The sequence below is a fragment of the Eulemur rufifrons genome, chromosome 7 (genome assembly GCF_041146395.1).
Source record: "Eulemur rufifrons isolate Redbay chromosome 7, OSU_ERuf_1, whole genome shotgun sequence".
Lineage (NCBI taxonomy): Eukaryota > Metazoa > Chordata > Mammalia > Primates > Lemuridae > Eulemur > Eulemur rufifrons.
In genome coordinates, this window is record NC_090989.1 from 173,567,970 (window position 1) to 173,589,972 (window position 22,003).

The following is a 22,003-nucleotide window of genomic DNA, read 5'->3' on the forward strand; positions in this document are numbered from 1 at the left end:
TGGTTGTCCCCCTCCCTTTTTATTTTTATTTTTTGGTGAGACAGAGTCTTGCTCTGTTGCCCAGGCTGGAGATGCAGTGGCATGATCATAGCTCACTGCAACTTGAACTCCTGGGCTCAAGAGATTCTCCTGCTCAGCCTTCTAAGTAGCTGCTAGGACTACAGGTTCACACCACCACACCTGGATAATTTTTAAATATTTTATAGAGACAGTTTCGCTATGTTGCCCAGGCTGGTTTTGAACTCCTGGCCTCAAGCAATCCTCCTGCCTTGGCCTCCCAACATGCTGGGATCACAGGCATTAGCCACCATGCCAGGCCTGTCACCCCTTTTGATAGATAATTTTCACTCACTTCAGTTTGCCACAGATCCCACCACTCATCTTCTTCCACCCTTCCTGCTATGGTTATTTACATGTCTGCCTCCCATGTGAGTATTTCACCCCAATGCAAGGAACTATGCCATAAAAAATTATTTTTCTTCTAAAGTCAGTTTGAAACCCTTAAGTTATGATCACCTTCCAATAATTTTATCTAACTATAGTAAAAATTTGCATATTAAAACTCTTACAATGTAGTAAATTTACATGAATAGTACTAAGTAACTACTAAGTAGCTAAGTAGTTTGAGAAGGAGAGTTGGGGCAGATTAGGGTTTGAATTAGCTGCACAATTATGGTTCCAAGACTTCTAATTGTACGGCTTTGGCTAAATGAGCTAAACCTTCTAAAACTATTTATTTAGCTCTCAGATGGAGATATTGTCACCTTCTCAGAAGGCAACTTTGACAATTATTATAGCTCCTGTACAGAGGAAGTGCTAAATGTTAGTTTCTGCACTTTTAAAAATTTCGGATTTTTTTTTTTTAGGCTGAATCTGTAACTTTTTAGGTAAAGCATATATATTTATCCCATATATTTTTATAATGATACTTAAAGTATTTATCAATATGGAGCTAGGAAGAATAATTAAGTAGCAACTTAATCCAGTGACAGGTAACCACAGAGCTTTTGAATAGAAAACTATCATCTAGGTCAAAAACAAAGAATGAAAACATGTACATGTTCTCATATTAAAATATTAGAACCCAGTTTTTTAGTCGTTGAGCTTAGTTTTGTTTTACATCTTAGTCATTTAGAAGAAACAAAGGCATTTTCATTTCATTACATTATGATGTGAAAGCAAGTTAAATTAAACCAGTAGATCTTTACTGTGAAAACCACTGTAACAAAAGTATTAATTCAGGTACAATAAAAATTTAGTGTTATGTAATTCTGCTACACATTTAAAAATGATTCCTACATTACTATGGAACTACTTATTTTCCTTTAAATACTTTAAAAAATTTCAGTGACAAAAGTAGACAATATATGATTTTATTAATAAATAGTGCAAAAGCATCAGTGATAAATGTTTAAACATTAAATTTTTAAACAGCCATGTCTTGGCTTTAATATTGTGCATACTGGCCTCTATGGCACTGCAAATAAACACATGAAAATATTTCCCATTTTCATGCTCAGCTATTCAGCTATAACACCATTTTACAAGTTATTGTGGACAAGATAAACTTTGCAATAATTAATATTCATTTGGACAACCACAATTAAATGAATATTAAATCAAGATAGAATCTATGTTCAATATACTCCAGATGTCAGGCTGTAATATTTAATGTTACTTAAAACATAATTCCTTATTTTCTTTAAAGGGACATCTTTCGTATATGTGGGGCCTCAAATGAAAGGTGAGGAATGCATTCTTTGACCATAATAACAAAATTCACACACAAGAGGGTGTTTGCCTCCTCCTCCAAAAGAAGCAATACATTTTCTCATAATCTCTCTTTCCAGCCATCACTTTCCGTATATTAATGAAAATGCTTACAAGCACCAACCCCAAAATTCTGTCTTCAAGGGAAAGTTATAAAGTTAAAAAACAGTGGTTCATTATATAAAAAAGGTCTAATTCCAGCAACACTACTGCTAAAAATGACATCAATTAAACTTCTTAGCATCCGTGAAGTATATTTTTCCATAAGTTTTCTATTATATCTAGATTTCTTTTCCTTAAGAAGTAAAATGAAGTTTGAATAGCACAGTCTGTGGTGTGGTGACATCAGCAACTGCAAGTTCTTGTCCATCAACAAGCCCCAATTCTAAAATACAAAAAATATAATTAATCCTAGCAAAAAACTCAACAAAACAGGTAACAGTACACACATACACAAATTATAGAGTAGTATGGTCTAGATAAACATCAAAATCCAGTTCTCTTTGACCAAGGTAATATTTGATTTCTTAAGAGATATTTTAATATTGTTGCTAAAAGAGCAATTAATTCTATTATAATTTCTAAAGATATAATTATGATCTGATCACATAGAAAGACATTAAGAGGAAATCTATAACAAGCATTTATTACTTTTACCAAAAAAAGAAAAAAAAAGAAAACTATTAGTAAATACACTTATTTAAAATACCTTTCAATGTCTTTGAGAGATTTGGCCTTGTTCGTTCTTCAATAGAGGTTACTGACTAGAAAACAAAATTATTTTAATGTAAGCCATATTAAAGTGAAATTAAACTAATATAATTTTCCAAAAAAATAAAAAATGATCGTTGATCACCTGTAAGTAAAGTGTTCTATTTCTTCCCTCTAATGTGGCTGTGATGGCTGGAGATTTCATTTGCCTAAATATAATCATGAGAAAAAAGTATCAAACACCATTTTTATAAAAAGAAATTATTGTTTTTAAAGTTTTAAAATCATTAAAAATAATTTTAACAACATAAGGTAAATCTAGGACACTTACAGAGAAGCACTATTGGTTAGATAATCCAAAACTTCCTGTAGTTTAGCTGATGGAGAAAACTGAATATTTTGAGGAAGCTGGCTACAAGCTGGGCAGTTTTCCTACATACATAAAACACAACAAATTACAGCAGCACATGCACCAATACTAGTCTCTTCATAAACAATGAAATGAAAATAAAGTTATTTTACAATCATGCATATTTCCTGTGAAAAAAATTTTATGCTTTAAAACCTGCTTTTTACAATAGACCATTTCTTCTAAATGACTTTATTATACAGTATTTATTTCAGGCTACACAACAATAGATATACAATAAGTAGGGTTCTAAAGGTAGAATAATACTTAGGGTGTGGGTAATTTTGTCCAAATTTCTAAACAAGAATTAATATTTAAAAATCAAAGTATGCATGATCAAAAATGTTTCCATTAGTTTAATACTACTAACCTTTCTCTCTGCTTCAAATGTGTAAGTGTACAGCCCATCTACATCATTGAATACCAAGTAATTATTAAGGGGAATGTATGCACTGTAATGAAAAAATGTTCATCTTTATATAATTGAGCCAGGTCAAAATATGGACTTGCATACATATACAAATGAAACCCATTACCTTGTGGCTATTTTAAAAACCTCAGTGGCACACACAGCTGAATGGGGGAGAAAATAAAGGTGCTTTAACTCAATGAAAATTAGACACTTAAAAAGTCAGTTATAAATCAGAACAAAAATTTACAATGGCTATTGATTTAAAAAATACGTATTATTTTTAGAAACTGAGAAAGTAACAAATTTTATATTTCTTTTGTGTAATTCAAGTAAAATAGTAACATTACATGTTTTTCTTTCTCTTTATCAGAGTAATGAATAGCCTGCTATATTGATTAAAAAGAAGCGGTACTAAAATGTCCCTTTACTGCAGAGAACTTTACCTAAGACATAAATGTAAGATAAAAAATATACAAAGACCAATAGCTTGTTGTTTTTTGGACAGCTTAATTACACAACCCAACCAAGAAGATATCGAATTCCTAGAATACAAGTAGCTACAAAAATGTCAATTTAGATACTGAATCAAAAACCAAAGGAACGAAAAGAAACTTAAGTGCTGGCCTTTTTTCCTTACCTGCAATGACTGCATTTGTGGAAGCTACTGCAGGAATGATTCGTTTTACTACCCCTAAAAAAAATATATCAATTAAAACATGGTCATTTCTTATAAAAAACAGTAAAATTAGAAAGTATGATCATTAAGTTACAGTAGCAAGGAAAAGTAAACTCTCTCAAGTAAACTTTATATAAAGGTTAAACAAGAACAAAATAATAATAGCTAACAAGTTAGAGTGTTTATTGTGTTCCATGCATAGTGTGAAGAATAAATAAGAAACTTTAATTTTCATAACAGCCTTATGTTAGTCTTATTACTCTGATTTTTAAAGGTAAGGAAAACGAGGCTAAGAGAAATAACTTATCCATAGCTATACACCTAGTAAGTGGTAGGGGTGTATATGAACACAGATAGGCCTCAAAGTTCATACTCTTAACACATACATCATGAAGATTAAGTGTTACCTAATTATTCCTCATGTAATAGTTTTGGCCACTTGATCCACAAAAATTCACAGGAAAAGGAAAAACTGCCCCTTACCATCTTTTATCTTACAACCTCGGCTACACAAAATACTAAACATAGTTCTCTGTTTCAACCCCACGTTTTTCACATCAGTATTCACATATTAAGAATAAACAAAGCCCCACCTTAAACTATTTTTAAGTACAAATAAATATTCCATTTTATAACTATCTTCAAGTTGTTCATTTCAGAAGACAAAAATTTCAGAAAAAAGCAGCCATATTATCTTGGGAGTGTGAAGGAGCACCCCAAGATGTGCTCCCAAGACTCCAGATGTAAGCAGGTTTCAAAAGCTTCAGGAAAAAAAAGGCAAATATCTAAGAAGAAATGAAAGAAAGTTAAGAAGGTTTGAAAACTTTTTTAAAAAGTTGATTCTGATCATATGATTCTGTGTAGTTTCAGAGAAGGGAAAACAGAGAAGAGCTAAACCTCATAATACTTGAACTGGAAGCTCTCCAGTGAACCACATATAACAAGGTGTACTGAAAGGAGGAACTGGTGGTCACAGTGTATAAAGAAGAGACACTGTCCAATAAGAGCATTGCCAAAATGATGAAGACTCTCCTCTTTCTCTCCTCTCCCCCTTTAATCCCTGGTTAAAAATGTAGAAGTGGGCAGAAAGGAGATTTTTCTGTTATACTGAGAGCAAGGAAAATAATCATAGAATGCATATGCTTAAGCTACTTCACTTCCAATTTTGCTTCTACACTCCCTGTCAAGATCCTCATTCATCAGACTGAAAAGTACACGAAGAGCCCTGGTAAAAGGTATGGAAGGATGAATGAAACCTACATATTGAAATGAGTTTATAGTTCCCAATCAGGACAAACTCAATTCATTTGTTAATTCTAACAATTACCAAATGTGTACTATATCTCAGACACTGTTCTTGTACATAGTAGTGGTGAAGAAAAGCATCTGCCCTTATAAAGCTTTCATTTTGATGAGGGTGATAACACAAAAGTAAATACATCAGATATGCAAGAGTTCAATGAAGAAAATAAAATGAGGTATGTGTTAGAGTGACAATGATGGGGTCAGTCCATTACAAAGAATGGTCAAGGAAGGCCTCCTTGGGGAGGTGAAAATTTGAGCTGAAACCTAAATCATGAGAAAGACCCAGCCATGCAATGACCTGAGGAAAGACCTTACTTGTAAACAGTAATGGCAATGGTCCTGGAACAAGGATGTATGATAGTGCAGGTGTGAAATATTCTTTGCATAGGAAAATGAGGCTACCATTAATTATCTCTGAGCAATTATAAAAAGGTAAATTAGTGAATGACTCAGAAGTCATTTTAGGTTGGATGATCAGGAATTTAGTTAATCAGATACTTGAGGGACAAGGAGCCGGCCTTGAGGGGATCCAAGGAATGAGCATTCCAGCCATAGGAACTTAAAGCTCTGTAGTGCAAATGAGCTTGGTGTGTTCAAGCAACACAAAGCAGGTCAGCATAGGGGTAGTGCAGAGAGCAACAAGGAGCAAGTACAAATGGAATTTTCAAATGACATTACTTGAACGTAAGTAAATGTAAGGAAATAATCATAGAAGAGAAATGGCAGAATTTTAAAAAAATGACAAAGCTCTTTCTGGTGAACCTGGTAATGATCTTGGGCAAAAGTCTAGCAAGGATGTACTGTAAATAGATTGGAAGCATTGATCACTATGTTTGAGCATGATTATCACCGAGACAAGTCATGTTCGACTAACCTCATTCAGTGAGTATGACTAGCTTGGCAACTCAGAGGAACATGGAAGATACTGTATCTTCGCTCCAACAGAGCATCTGGAAAGGTCTTTCATCACACCCGTGTGAACAAGATAAAAAAATATAAAGTACTCCAGAAGGTCTGATTAACAGAATGAGATAAACCTAAAAGGGCCTGACCAGAGGTATGATTTAGATACCTGTTCTCAGATAGTTCAGTCTTGTTAAAAATTTTAATCAATTATTTGGAAAAGAAATAAAGGATATGATTATCAAAACAGCAGGTGAAATGAAGCTGGAAAGACCAGATAAGATGGCAGAATATACATAAAAGGAGAACAGATTAAATTTTAAGAATAAATTCCTAAGTACCTATACTTGGATTAAAAAAAAAATTGATGAAGCGATTGATCACTCACATCACTGTCCCAGCCCTGCACCCCTCTGCACAGCAGCCATATCAGACCCTCACAGGAGCGCGAACCCCACTGCAGACTGCACATGGGAGGGATCCAGGTCTTGCACTGCTCATGAGAATCCAATGCCTGATGATCTGAAGTGGAGCAGAGGCGGCAACCTCCCTCCCCACTGGCCTCCGTGGGAAAACTGTCTTCCACAACATCGGTCTGGGGTGTCAAAAAGGTTGGAGACCACTGATCTAAAATAAGACCAGTCCCAGAATGCTACATTCTGGCCTTGACAGTTAAGAGAAGTATGGATGACTGGAATATGCTTAGAGAAAAACAACATGATGAGGACTTGAAGCTGCGCAACATATCAAAAGGTTAAAGGACCCAGGGAGGTTTATGGCAGTGATAAAAATTTGGAGACAATGTGATCACTTGTCAATATGTTAAAAACTATTACTCAAAAGGGAATTAGATTATATATGATACTGGGACAATACTCAGACCAAACTAAAGATGAAGATTTCTGCTCAATTTATATAATAATTATCTAATAGTCTTGTCAAATGTGAAACAAGACTGTCCCCAAGAGGTAATAAATTCCTCTTCAAAGAAAGATAAATGGATGGTTTGACTTGGGATGATTTACGGCCTCTTCCAATCCTAAGTAAATAAGACGCAGTGATTGTATTACATTCTCCCTAGCTAAGTAGTAGTATGGATTCTACTGAACTTGGTTCCCTCCTTCTTTGGGATATCTGGTAACTAATTCCATTGTACCTTTAAACCTCAAACAGAGGGTACTACCTAAAATCATTTATTGATTATTCCCCCCGAAGCATCCCTAGCCCTAAAAAAAAGGATCATCTCAAGATGATAATTCAGTAAGTTACCTTGAGTGAGTCTGTATGTAACACCCCTAATATTATAATGTGATGCTCTCTCTAGAGATTTTTGGAAAATCCACTGAATATGTTCAGGATCATCTCCGTCTAATGGAACCCCTTCTGTTTAAAAAAAAAAAGGAGAAGACAAAAATATGTTATGTAATCACAAAGCATTCTGTTTGTGATGAAATTATCCAAAGGAATAAAATAGAAAAAAATATATTTTATGTAACTCTGGATTATAAAATTAGGTTTATTACCTCCAAAAGGCTGTTCCTTAGGCCACTGCAACATCCTTACATACTCAATACAGTGTTCAGGTAGCCTAGGCATAGAGGCAATGGTGCACATGGGAAAATTAACCTAAAACAAAGTTTGTCTTTTTTAGTGAATTTTAAATGATGAATTATTTTAACATGTAACTTCTAGTTATGATCTAGTTTGTAACAGTTTATTTTTTTAACTGACTCTACTAGAGAGAAATAGTTTGTAACAGTTTCTTATAATTTGCTTTAGCCCTACACTTACATAAGCAAAACATTGTATAGCATTAATAATGCTCCTAAGACTAATAGGGATCATCTGAATCACTTCCCTTAGGTTGATCTGCCCATAAAGATAGGCTTGCCCTATTATAAGGTATATACATTTAAGCTTTGTTACATGGTGAGAAGAAAAGTGCTAAACAGTTTATCAAACAATCTGAAACAAGTATAGGTGAAAATCAAATGGATTATAGGTTTATCTCAACATATAGCTTTGTAATTATACTTGATCCCTACTCCCCAAATGAAAAATTAACACAAATGAAGTATGAAAACAGAATAGTATCAGAACCATGATATTCAGTTCATATAAAGCAAAATTTCTCATTTAAATTATCTTTCTTCTCAAGTAGTTCTTCTGGAATGTAGTAGTAAATAAATTCTCTTTCTTTTTAACATAACTTTTAAAATATAGTTACTCCTAATTAAAAATCCTAAATATTGACTAGACTTACTAATTCTTCCCTAATTTCATTCTGAGATACTATAAAATAAATTTAGGGGTTTTTTTAATTACCTGTGGTGGATAAAGTTCTAGAGTGCATTCAACGCAAGCAGTCATTCCAGGCAGAATCACCCGGGCATTTCCTTTAAAACCTTCCGTCCCCCCATCTATCAAAGGTACAATGGAGCTTGGATCTAACACACCATCTTCATAATTCAGAAGGGATATCTAGGAAAATAATTTGAAGGGTTTAAAAGGAGAAGGAGATAAGAATTTTTTAAAAGGAGCATGCTTTCAAGTAATTCTATGAGTCAGTTGTGCTATTGAGTACTAATGTACCAAATCAGGGGATTATAGTATTACAATTTGTGGCCTCACCTGAAAACCAATGACTGGCAATAAACAGTGAAGTACATCTACTTAGTACAAAATTAAATAAATTCTGATTTGTCAAATTCAAATGACAGTTCTAATTTTTGATACATCAAGAACAGCAGCAAAAAACCTCAGGGAAACATAACAACACTAAAGTCTTTACCAGCATGCCATTTATCCATCTTCTGGCTATGATGGAGTCCAGTCCACATACAATAATATGAAATTCTACAAGAAAAAAAAAAAGTAAGTTTAGTTTTTAAAAATGCAATTGCACAATGATGTTTTAATGTAGGTTCATCAATTACAACAAATGTACCACGCTGGTACAGGATGTTGATAGTGAGGAAGGTTATGCGTTTGTGGACATAGCAAACTCTATGAGAACTCAGTATTTCAAAATTTTTCCACTCAATTTTGCTGTGAACCTAAAACTGCTCTAAAAAGATTTGTTAATTAAAAAAAGCTGCACAAAAAAATTCACTTAGAAACAAAAAAAAAGCACTTATAATCACACACACATACACACACTTAGAGCTCCTAATCCTTGAGTAATTCTTACTCAAGCAGCATAGAAAAATGCAGCTAGTGGTATCAACTAAAACAGTGGCATTCTCTTTTCAGTCTGTCAACAACCTTACTGAAAAGCCAACAGTGAAATAGGAAAGCAACCAAAGAAATACGCTTAAAATAGCTAGCAATCTTCAACTAGGTAGCAACTAAAAGGTTGTAAGAGTGTGGTGAGAATTTAATTTCAAGTGAATAACTTACGTCGATAGAAAGTGTCATTAAAATCCTGAATCTTGTTGAAATGTCTGAATACAAGTAAAGGAACTTAAGCTGCTAAGTTTTTAATTTCTAAAATGAATTTAACAAAGCCATAAGGAACAAACTCTGTTCATTTAAAACAAGAAATAAGTAATCAATGTTCAAAGCACAGGAATTCAAGCAATCTGACTAAATGAACACAACCTTATTTTCTGTCAAAACTCTTTTTCTACCACTCCTCTCCCAACTACTTAGATTTTCTCATCCCTGAACCCCCATATCATTATATTTATGTCTCTGTTAGAAGATATACTTTCTACTTTTAGTTTTTATATAAAACCATAAGCCCCAAGAAAGCATTTTTGGCTATTACAAATAAAACTGCTACGAAAATTGGTGTACGGGTTTCTTTATGTGGACATAAGTGTTCATTTCTCTGGGGCACATGCCCAGGAGTGAAATTACTGGGTCATCTAAGTGTATGCTTAGATTTTTAAGAAATGGCCAAACACCTTTCTAGATGGCTATACCATTTCATATTTCCATCAGAATGTATGAGTGATCCAGTTTTTCTGTATCTTTGCCAGCATTTGACATTGCCACTATTTTTACTTTAGTCTAATAAGTGAGTAATAATATCTCACTGTGGTCTTAAATTGCTGTTGAACTTGTTTTTTTAACTCCCTATTTTATAAATGAATGATGTTGAACATCTTTTTGTGGGCTTCTTGCTATTCTCTTTAGTAAAATAGTCCTTCAAGTCTTTTGTCCATTTTCTAACTGAATTTTTACCGTTAAGTTTTGAGTGTTCATTTTATTATATATTCTAGATATGACTTTGTCAGCTGCTTCACATGTATTTTCTCCAGTCTGTAGTTTGTCTTTTCATCCCCTTCACAGGATCTTTCACAGAGCAAGCTTTTAATTTTGATGAAGTTCAATTTAGCAATTTTTTTCTTCTATGAGTCATGCTTTTTTACTTAAAAAAAATTTTTTTTTTCAAGACAAGGTCTTGCTATGTTGCCCAAACTGGAGTGCAGTGCCTGTTTATAGGCGCAATCATAGCTCACTGCAGCCTTGAACCCCTGGGATTGAGTGATCCTCCCACCTCAGCCTCCCAAGTAGCTGGGACTACAGGCGCATGCCACCATACTCAGCCTTTTATGGGTCATGTTTTTGATGTGGTCTAAGGATTTTCTACCAAGTCCTAGGTCCCAAGTATCTTCTGTGTTATCTTTTAAAGTTTTACAGTTTTATACTCAAACCTATGATCCATTTTGAGTTAATTTTTTATAAGATGTGAAGCTTGGGTCAATTCATCTTTTTACATATGGATATCCAATTGCTCCAGAACAATTTGTTGAAGAGCCTATCCTTCTATTGAACTTTTTTTGCACCTTTGTCAAAAATCAATTAGCCATACTTACAGGAGCCATTTCTGGCTCCCTTATTCTATTGTACTGATCTGTGTATATCCCTCTGACAATACCATACAGTCTTCATTACTGTAGCTATATAGTAAGTCTAGAAGTTGGATGGTGATTCCTCCTATTTCATTCTTTTTCAGAACTGTTTTAGGTATTCCTCTGCCTTTCTATATAAATTTTAGAATAATCTTGTCTATATCAACAAAAATTTTTGCTGGGATTTTGACAGAAACGGTGGTATACAAGTATACAAATTTGGGGAGAAGTGACTTCTTCACTATATTGAATTTTCCAATACTTGAAGACAAAATATCTCTCTTTATTTAGATATTTGATTTCTTTCATCAGCATTTTGTAGTTTTCAGTATATATTCTACACAAATCTTGTTAGATTTATACACCTTACTATTTTTTTGAGTGGTTATAAATGGCGTTGTGTATTTAAATTTCAGTTTCCATGAGTTCACTGTTAGTATATAGAAATACAATTGATTTTTGTATGTTGATTTTGTATTCTGTGGGATTTCCTTCATAGAAATCTCATCTCTTGATTTTCTATAAAATATCAAAACTTCTCCAGATCTAAAGTCAAAAATAAAAGTGTAAATACTTCTTTTAAAAAACATATTTCCTGTAAAAATAAATTTACTCTGACATACCTTCCATTTGGCTAACAATATACTGATCTACGAATAATATACTAATCTACTCTGTCTGCTACTGTAAGGAGACAATGATTAATTGGATCCAGCCTAGGAACTTACGGTCTAGTAAAGAAGATATGCAATTGATAGTGAAATTAAGGGCAATAATGAAAAATAAAGGTAGCCGATGACATAAGCTATATAAGCTTAATTTTAAAATGAGGGCAAAAAAAACCATTTACATAACCATCAAGAAGATTGGAAGAATATAAAGCAAAATGTTATCAGCAATTATCTCAGTAATAAGGTTATTGCTGCTGCTGTTTTTTTTTCCTTCTTATTTGTATTCTCTGTTAAAATATCTCTTTTTATAACAAAGAAAAAAATAAAAGCTTTAAAAAATAAGTAATTCTTTTCATCAAAAGGATACGGAACTACATTGCAATTAGGAACTCTGTCATTTAGAAATTCTGCAGCAACTTCAGCCTTAGGTCTTCCGACATCTTTAGGCCTACAGGAAAAATTATATTTGAATTATCATTCATAACATGAATCTAGATGATCTACATAATTTATTACTACATTCAAACGTAAAAATAAATGCACAGTGAGTTTATTTACAGGATATTTAGAAGAAACATTTTTACTTATTTTTCTATCAGTAATAACTTTTGATAAATAGTCCTTTAACTTTAAATGTCAACCCTTTCTGAAGGTCCAAATTAGATAAGTCTAAGTATTTCCTAAGTGAAAATCTGAATAGTGTTAATTTATCCCTAGGTAGAGCATAATAATGGCATGTTTCCTGGCCACTGGCCATTGTGGCATTTCTCAGTATAAAAAATTATCCCAGTCCCAAAGCCTTCTACGTATCCACCCTGAACTTCAGAACCTCAAAGTGCAAGTTACTATGCAGGTCTTGACTGAAATATACACGATGAGATTCATTCAAGGGATGCAAGGACCTTCATTTATCCTCTTCTTTCCGTGTGTGAATAAGTAGTAAATTCTGTGTCCCTTAAGAAGTTGTAACTCTGTTTTTAAAGAGGGAATAACTCTAAAGGCATTATCTAAAATTGCAAATGTTACCAATATGTTCAAGAAGCTACAAATATGAAGCCTCAAAAGGTCACTCCTAGACAATAACCACAGATATAGATAGAAAAGGACATGAATTCCCTCCTCCAATCTCAGTACAAACGGTATTTTTCTTTCCTAATAGTTCTATATTCTCCTCTCACAGAAATCACTCCTTCAAGTAGACACAGGAAGAGCTTCATGATTACTTTTTCCATAACATATTTTTTGTTAAACACATGCCTCTTACACCTACTAGAAACTTGACTATTAACACCTGGAAGAGAGTGACCATATTCTTACTGTTTTCCTTCATATCTAGCACACAGCAAATGTTTTCAAAATAAATGAAAATAACAAATCAAATGTGCTTATTAGGAAAAACCTGCAATTTCAAAGAAAAATACTCTTACAAGCCAATTTTTCTTCTATTAAATCAGGGTTCTTTTTTGACTCAAAACTTTTGGATAAGTGTTTTATTCTCACTTTGGCCTAACTTGTATAAAAAAAGGCCCTGTTATAAATTGGAGAACCTGCTTTCAGTATTGCATTCAACTACTCTGCACACAGACATCTCCTTAGGTATGTAAAGGGGATAAAGCAGACTTCCAAGAGTCTTTTATGTAGTTCATATGTTTTCACAGTAGATCCCAAACAAAAGAACTAGACGGTTTCTGTGGACTGCTAATTTACCATTCCAGGATTAGGGGATCAGATTGTTCCACCTAAGGCTACACCTTAAACAAAACGGCCTTTCATAAACACCATCCTTGAAGGACACTTTGTCCAAATTACTTAATCTTGAAAATAAGTATCTACCCTGAGGGTTGCTCTGAGATTAAACAAGACAATACAGATATAGTTTAGAAAGTGCTTTAGTACATTATAAACACTCATCTTTAACCATTTAACCACAAATTAAACGGCATGGCTTGTTATCAGTAATGAATCAATTCAGTGGTATATTTTTCAGAACATTCACACACTCAAAATTGGTCAGACTAGAAATGGCCCACAAATTTTTCTATAAAGAGAAATTTCAAGGGTTAAAAAATAAAAGCTAAACACAGAGGTCACATTGTAATTACAACACTTCATTAACTTGACTTAGTTTGATCTATACTTCAGTCTCTTTATGAACTTACACAAAGATAAAATGGAGGTTTTGGGCCTGTTCAAAACTTTTAATGTTACCTTTTCTGCTAACTCAATCTTATCCCGCATACCCAGGACTATATGAGCACTTTCTGCCAGTACCCTAATAACTAGAGAGAGAAGAAAAAGGTCTATTATCTCTATCTATATTCTTTAACTAACAAATAGATAATTTTATCTAAGCCACTCAAATCCCTAAATACTATATATTAAATTCATGAATGAATCTTTCCTCAAGTCTGCATATATGGTCCACTTCCAGCTTTTAAAGTCATCTCTAACAAACCATTCCTTGATGCTTTCTGTATTTCGTGGATGTCTATGGTAATTATCCCTCTGTTTCATCTGGATGGGTCATAGGTTTTCTCTCCATAACTCTCCATTTTCTTTCTCCTTGTATAAAAAGTTCAAACTCCTTCACAACTTCATTGCTCCAGAGTCACCATTCAAACCTCGGCTCACAAGTCTCCACCAATCTATCCCACTAGGGCCTGATACAGCTACTATTCTCTTTCAAAATCAATTGGAGGAAAAGAGCTATGCTCTTTCCTATCTTCAGGGCACAATTACTCTGAGGATGTTCCTAAGCATCACATAAATTTCTGGAAGCAGGTTTCTTTGAAAAAACAAAAACATAAATCTGCTTACAAAACTACTATCACCAGAATGCCCAAAATTTTCTTGCAAAGTTTTACCTAAAATGGGAGTAGTAATTTGGGGTGTTTTTTTTTTTTATATTAGTACTATCCTCTCAGTAGTTTTTTGTTTTTGTTTTTAATTTATTTTATAATTACTTCACACACTTCCCACTTCACAGAAGCTGTCAGTTTTTTAAAAATATTAAACTGCAATGTACTCAAGTTCAAATGATTATCAGAGTTAAAAAAAAAAAAAAACTAAAATATTAACACTTACCTAAATAAAAACTGCCTATTTAGATTGGAAACATCTATAGTGTCCATGTCTATAACATGAATCTGTCGAAAACCAGACAATGCCTGTCAGAATAAAAACAATTCAATTAAGCAGAAGTTTCCTCACATTTGATAATTAAAGATTTGTTTTCAATGCAGTCCTAAGCCTACAAGTTCTCAGTAATAAATGCTGCATAATTGTATTCAATGGCTAAAAAGTCTTGAAAGGTATATAAAATTCAGGGTTCTTAGAAAGGTCCAAAATGTATAAACACGAGCAGCGAGCAGCATTGGTGGTACAGTAGTGAGCACAGCCGCCTTCCAAAATGTATAAACACTGAGCTTTAAATAGTCTATAACCAAAAAAAAAAAAAAGAAAAGAAAGTCAAAATTCCTACAGATTACAGTTATTTATATACACACACACACACATACATATATATATATATAGAAAATTCCATCAACACATTTGTAAAGTTCGTTGCTTTGCTGCTATTGATGGATACTTTCATTTTATCAGTCTTACTAGTTTACTTGCTATTCTTTTTTCAAAATAGTGTTAAAAGCCATTTCTACAAGCTTTATCTTACTTTACTTAACATTAAACATGCCACAATTCAGAAATGGTGATTATTATAAGACATATATTATAAAAACACACATATGTATACTGCTCACATAAAAGGAATGTCTCAGAAGTACTGAGTCAAGAGCAAGCAATTTAAAAAAGGAAAAGCAAAAAAAAAACACAAAACCTGCTGGGTTTCAATAATATTGCCACACATTCTAACAGTATAACCACACTCAAATTTACCAGTAGAAGCAAAAGACTGAAAAAATTAAGTCTCAATAACTAATTATGCTTTTCTGGTCTTGTTCAGTTTACTTAAATGATCAAATCACTTAACAATAATTTCCCCATTTTTCTACCACACCCCTTATAGCAAGAGATCCTCAAGAGTTGTCATACTTGTGCTCTCAAATTCCTCTCTGAGCATTTTCCAAACAAGCTCTCGCCCCACCACTCCAAAGCTGTACTTGTCAAGGTCACCAATAACCTCTGTGCTGCTAACTCCAATGACCAATCCTCAATCTATCTGACCTTACCCTTCTGAGGTATTTGGCAGGTAGATCACTACTTCACCTTAAAACACATTCTTCACTTGGTCATCACACTCATGAGAATTTGAAAACTTTTAAAAAATTGATTTCCAGTTCATTCATTTTTTCTCCTACTTTGCTGGCCAGAATTTAGAGTGCCCTTGTGCTTGTTTCTGCTGATCTCAGGCAATCTTATAAGCTAAAAACAGACCATCTAACACACATCTCAGACTTAACAGTTCTAAAACTAAACTTGATCATCCTTGCTTACCACCACCACCAAATCTGCTCTTTTCCCTGTGTTCCTCACTTCAGTAACTCCATCCTTCCAGTTGCTCAGGGCAAAACCTTGTTAGGTCATCCTAGATTCCGTTCTTTCTCTCACAACACAGACCAAATCCATTAGCTAACCCTGTTGATTTCATCTTCAAAATATATCTGCAATCTGACCACTTCTCACCACCTCCAATGCTACCACCCTGTTCATATCGTCTCTGTCATCTCCTGTCTAGAGGACTGTAACAATCTTCTCACTGGTCTCTCTGCTTTCTCTCCCTGCTCTTCTTTTTGTCTATTGTCAAAGTATCAGTCTCAGTGATCTGGGTTAAAAGAAATCAACCAAGTCACTCGTTGCATAAATCTCTCCAATGACTTCCTGACTCAGAGTAAAAACCAGAGTTTCTTACAGTAGCTTCCAAGGCCTCTTGTGATAGTCACTCCAAGCCCCTTCATCTCCCACTACCTCTCTGATATCCTCTCCAAAAATGCTCCCCCTTACCCACTTCTGCTTTAGCTTCTGCTTTAGGTCTTTGTTGTCCTTGAACAAACAGGCATGCACCCACTTCACAGCTTTTGTACCTGCAATTCTCTCTGACTAGACTATTCTTCCTCCAAATATCTCTATGTCTCATTTACTCTCCTCCGGACTCAAATAGCATATTTTTGGAAACACTTTCCCTTCCCATCAGGCCACCTATCTTCCATCTCTCCTTGTGCTTATATGTGAAATAAGCAAAGTAATAAGTAGTAAAATTGAAAAACCTTAGTTTTTTTGTATAAAGGGTTGTTATAATGCAATAAATAAATAACAAGGCCACTCATTGAGTTGCTTGATGATAAATCCTCAGATCTGATCTTCAATTACTTACATTTAAAATTCGTATACATTTGCAAATAATTGCTTCAAAATGGAGAAAGTTAAGCTTTAGGGAACTTGTACATACATAATAACTAACAAAAACCACTGCCATCCTCCATAAACCCTTCCCTTCTGTAAGTCTTTGGTTCTCACACTGCTAGAGTATTTATGTCTGACAAGGTACTGCCACTTTGGCACCCCACCACAGAGTATATTATACATACTACTATTTATTCTGTGTGAGACTTGTATCCCCAATGTAACTTCAAATTCTTTAAAGACAGAGACCCTGATGACGTACAACTCTCACAGAACCTAGCATAGCACTAAATACAGTGAAGCATATTTATGTTTTTGTAACTTGACTTGAGTGACGTTAGTGTTTCCTAACAAAATTAATGTGCCTATATTTATATTTAAACTTTAACCCTCTTGACTGGTAAACAGCCTAAATAGCCTAACTAAAGGACCTAAATAGACCATGATGGGCTTCATGGTCTTCACCAGTGCCTACTCCAGCATTTCCACTCTTCTATACAGCAATGAGAAACCTGGTATACAAGGGGCTCTAAAGCAATTCTTCCCCTGCTCATTTTTGTTATATAAACTCATAAAGACCTATAAACAGCTACTTTGTGGTTATAAAAAGTCAATGAAACCAATTAATTAAATTTAAATTAATTTAATTATGAATTTCCAAACAATACATGGAAACAGCTTCACTAAAGGTTTAGCTTTCCCAAGTCTTATAAGTCTACTGTTGTATGGTCATAAAAAATTACCGTCTCATTAGGTCAACTAATAACCTAACGGTTCACTGAAAAAGAACACTTCACTAAGAACGGATGACCTCGATTAGATTCAAAGGACGTCACTATAATCCAGGAAAACTTGAGCAAATCAGTTAATATTTCTGCATCTCAATGTCTCCCCTCTATCTAAAATGGGACAATGCCTTATAACTTTGATGGGTTATTTGGTGAAGCAAAAGAATAAATTATTTGAAACTACACATTAAAATATGAATTACTAGTTTTGTTATTTACTGCACTGAAGTTAATGAGTGCTTTCTAAGAGGAAGCACCAAGATTTGTTTGGTAAAAAGCAGAGAAGAAAATGGAAATAAGAAATTCTATCAATGACTTTATAGTTAAGAACTTTGGCGTTTAAAAAGTTCCAAAGTGATACCATCATTTTCATTACTGTCTGGAATTTGATCTGCTAAATTTATCTAACAAAAATTTAAAAGGTTAAAAATCCCAGTAAAGAAATTTCCTAGTATGACTGAAAAGCAAGGTTTACTTATCACAAAGAAGAAAAATATACATATTTTATATATAAACATATATATTACCAGATTTTTCAGGAGCTCACATCCTAAGCCGCCAGCTCCAATGACTAGAACTTTACATGTATCTAACAAGAACTGGAGAGACTGTAAAGAATGGAAAGGCATATTAAAAGCTGGGTGATAACCATAAGGACCATCAATAAAGAAACAAACCTTAAAATAGTTTCTGATGTTTCCATGAAAAATGCAATTAAGAAAAAAGAGCAGACGTTGTATTTGATCAATTATTTTAAATTTATGAATTATGTAGAACCAGAAATTCTGAAACCCTAATGATTCCAGAGAGTTTCAATTTTAATGTTTTTAAACTGACTTTTATGGTATGAAATTAAAAGACTATTTTTAATAAGAAAAACTATCCCCAGTTATTTTTTTTGAAAGAGGATATAAAATTCAGTTACTTAACGGACTTCCTAAAGAAAATTTTAAAATCTTAAAAACAGAGGACCAAGCACTGCAAAAGGTGCTTGAAGGTCTAAAAAAAATAAGGTAAGAACAAAACAGCTGTTTTTGAATACAGTGAGCAAAACTTACAAAACATGAGATGGCAGGAAGAAAAGTAGATGAAACTCTTAGAAAATACCATGTCAGCAGAAATACAACTTGAAACAATCATTTAACAGAAGTAACAATCTTAAATTATCAGGCAAAAAAACCTTCAGAAGCACAAGAAAATATGGTGTATCATTCAAAGAAAAGCAAAATTAATGCTATCAATTTTGTCCAACATTAAAGGGGGAAAGTTATTCAGATGAGACCCTGGGCCAAACACAAGAGGTCTGCACGTTAATTTTTAGGAATAGCAAATATTTCTATTTCAAAATAGTATCTCTTTATAAACATAAAACAACATGAAGATTTACTATAAAGAATATTTCCTCCTACCTTGTAATAAAAAATATGTCATATATAATTAAATATTTGCTTTAAGTCAGACACTATCAGTCCAAAATTCTATGCCTGTATTCTATAGCACTAACATAATTTCCAACATGTAATTAATTATATTCAATGCTAAGATGCTCATTTCAACTAAATTTCAAAATTTAAACAAGTACATCCTTATTTCTATCAAAATTAATTTTTCATAGCAGCACTACAAAAAGGGAGTCTCAGAAATCATTTGAAGCTGGAATGTTAAGTATCACTTAGAATTTTAAATGAAGTAGTTTTTCTCTTGAAAATTTTCAATTTATATTTCATGAGAAATATGAAAATGACTCAAACATTAGTCATTCAAATAAAATCAGTTGTGAATATACAATTTAATATTTCAAGATAACTTAGTCTCACAAGACAATTTATTAGTATTTTCATTATAAGAGCAAATTAAAAAGGAAGCATTCTATTATGTTGAAATATACAACTATTAACAAACAGTTATTTAAAAATAAACGTTTCTCACTTCAGTGCTGGGTTCGAAATCAGGGTGTGTGAAGGGTCCAGATCGCTCGAGGAACTTCTTTACATGGTTCCAGCGACCTTCCCAGTCTCCAGTGTCCCCACACCCACCATCAACAGCCATTCTGCACAGAACACAGTAAATTCAGCTGCAAAGATCAGTATGAAAAAGCCACACCTACAACTATCATGGTTTTCCCAAATGAAAAGGTAACCACATCAGACCTGCTCAAATAAAAAGGGAAATATTCAATGTGGTTATGCTTATGCTTTCAAATTTTTTATTGTTTATTATATGATTAAAGTTAAGAACTGAACAGGTTTTTATTTTCATTTCATCCATTTGATGAAATCAATCAGTCTACGTGTTTCTGGTTCCTAAAGAAATCCACGATCAAACTTGGGACAATGGTATATGGGTGAGAAGTGGACTTCTCTGCAATTGGTATTTACATAAGATTACTGCAAACTTCTCCAATCTGTTCCTTCAACACACTTGCATCAGGAAATAACAGATTCAAGGAGGAAAAAAAAAAAGCCATACTTTCAGAATTGTGATACTTCAAATTTAATACTACTTATGTGTCCTTTCCAAGTTTGAAAGGTGAGATTTAAAGATCATTTCTGGTAAGAGGAACTTTCACACACTTTTCTCAGAAAGAAATAAAGGTCACAATTTTCAAAAAAGAATCTCTTAATACTGTGAGGTGGTTTTTGTTGCCACTAGACACACAAAAAAATTTTAGATTACAATTATGCCAGACAGGCATTACTACCTAGAACTCTTTTAGAACATACAAGTGAATAAGGTAGGACTCCTCTACAAAATGCATGTATTTTCTACTTGGTGCAAATACATTAGTAACATCCAATTTTTACAAAAGGGACCAAGTAGTATTGTCTAGCAACAAAGACCAAAGGTTTTGATGTCAGAGTTGGGTTTGGTTTCCACAATTAATAGCACTGTGACCTTGAGCATATTACTTAACAGCCATAAACCTAATCTGTAGGTTGTTTGTAGCTACTTCTTAAGGTCATGAGAGTAAAGAGAAAATCCTTACTTGGCATATAGTAAGCATTCAAACTTTAACTGTCATTTTATGCCATTTTATGCAAAAGTGGAAGGGAAATAAAAGGCGGGAAGGAAGTGAAACTAAACTTGTCTTCCAGACCTCTTGCTGTTGAAATTCAACTTTCTGAGGGAGCTACCTAAAAGCCAAAACAGTGCTACTGGGAATTGACACAAAAATTACGAACTCACCACGCCCACTGCAAGAGTATTTTTTTTTATCCTCCCACGCAGGGAGGGGGCAGAGGAAATTATGTGGCACTGGCCAAGTTTTAAAACACTGTTTAAATCTGTCTCACCAGCACAAAACTAAGCATCTGATAAGAAACAGGGTGTGTAGTAAATGGGGAAAGAAAGTTGTTTGGAGTCAACATCCTCCTTTAAGAGCCGATTATTTTGCAGAAATGATTGAAGTGCTTAGTACAATACCTGCCACAGAGTTCTCATTAAAAGTTTGCAATTAGTACCACTGTCTCGGTGTTTACGAAAGGCCCCCCCAAAAAAACCATGTGTCCGTTTCGTGTGTGTTTAAGGTGTATTCCCTTTTCACAAGGTCACCGCCCTGACAATTTGGGATGGAGAAAAAGGGGGGGCACAAGGGTCCTTCCGCAAGACCTTTACATCAGGCACCCTGGCGGGCCCCTGCAAGACCTGGGGCAGTGCAGCCCGACCACGAAGCCTGCAGGGGGCACAGAGCAGGAGCGGACTGCCGGGTCCCCAGGGCTGCGGGACGGGGGTCAGGGGATGGGGCCGCGCGGCCTGCGCTCCGGGTGCCCCCCTCCCAGCCCCCCGGGCCCGCTGCGGCTGGTCCCCTAGGCCTGGGGTGGGGGGAGGCGGGGGTCCCCGGAGAGGGCCCCGGCCTCCCGGCAGCACTAACTTCTCAGCCAGCAGCTCCTCTATTCTCCTTCTTTTCTTCTCCCTAAAAGAAAGAGAGAATAAAAGAAGGGTCAGCATCACGCTACACACTGGGCGCCGCGAGGGGATGGGGGGCGAGGGGACGGGGCGGGGGGGTCGGGGATCCCGGGTGGCGGCGGCAACCGCCCACCGCCGCGCTCTCTCACAACCCAGCCCAGCCCGGCGCGCCTTCAGGGCCCCGGTACTTACGGCTCCTCGCCATCCGCCATATTGTTCCCCGCCTCTTCCC

The 22,003-nt window shown here is 34.7% G+C and overlaps 1 protein-coding gene across 3 annotated transcripts; it reads right to left on the minus strand.

Annotated features, from left to right (window-relative positions):
• Positions 1-1,357: 1,357 nt before the first annotated feature.
• Positions 1,358-22,003, minus strand: UBA3 (ubiquitin like modifier activating enzyme 3). Of its 3 annotated transcripts, XM_069473788.1 has the most exons (18): positions 21,964-21,995; positions 21,737-21,778; positions 19,795-19,915; positions 18,393-18,473; positions 14,801-14,883; positions 12,084-12,164; positions 9,586-9,629; positions 8,978-9,042; positions 8,512-8,667; positions 7,710-7,812; positions 7,456-7,569; positions 3,940-3,993; positions 3,427-3,463; positions 3,261-3,342; positions 2,813-2,913; positions 2,627-2,690; positions 2,480-2,534; positions 1,358-2,155 (listed from the first exon to the last, which is right to left on the minus strand). In XM_069473788.1, exons 1-18 carry the CDS (start codon positions 21,981-21,983, stop codon positions 2,067-2,069), a joined length of 1,392 nt encoding a protein of 463 aa, XP_069329889.1. In that variant the 5' UTR covers positions 21,984-21,995; the 3' UTR covers positions 1,358-2,066. The 3 variants fall into 3 exon arrangements, with proteins under 3 accessions (XP_069329889.1, XP_069329890.1, XP_069329891.1); XM_069473789.1 differs by lacking the exon at positions 21,737-21,778; XM_069473790.1 differs by lacking the exons at positions 18,393-18,473; positions 21,737-21,778 and having other exon boundaries at positions 21,964-22,003.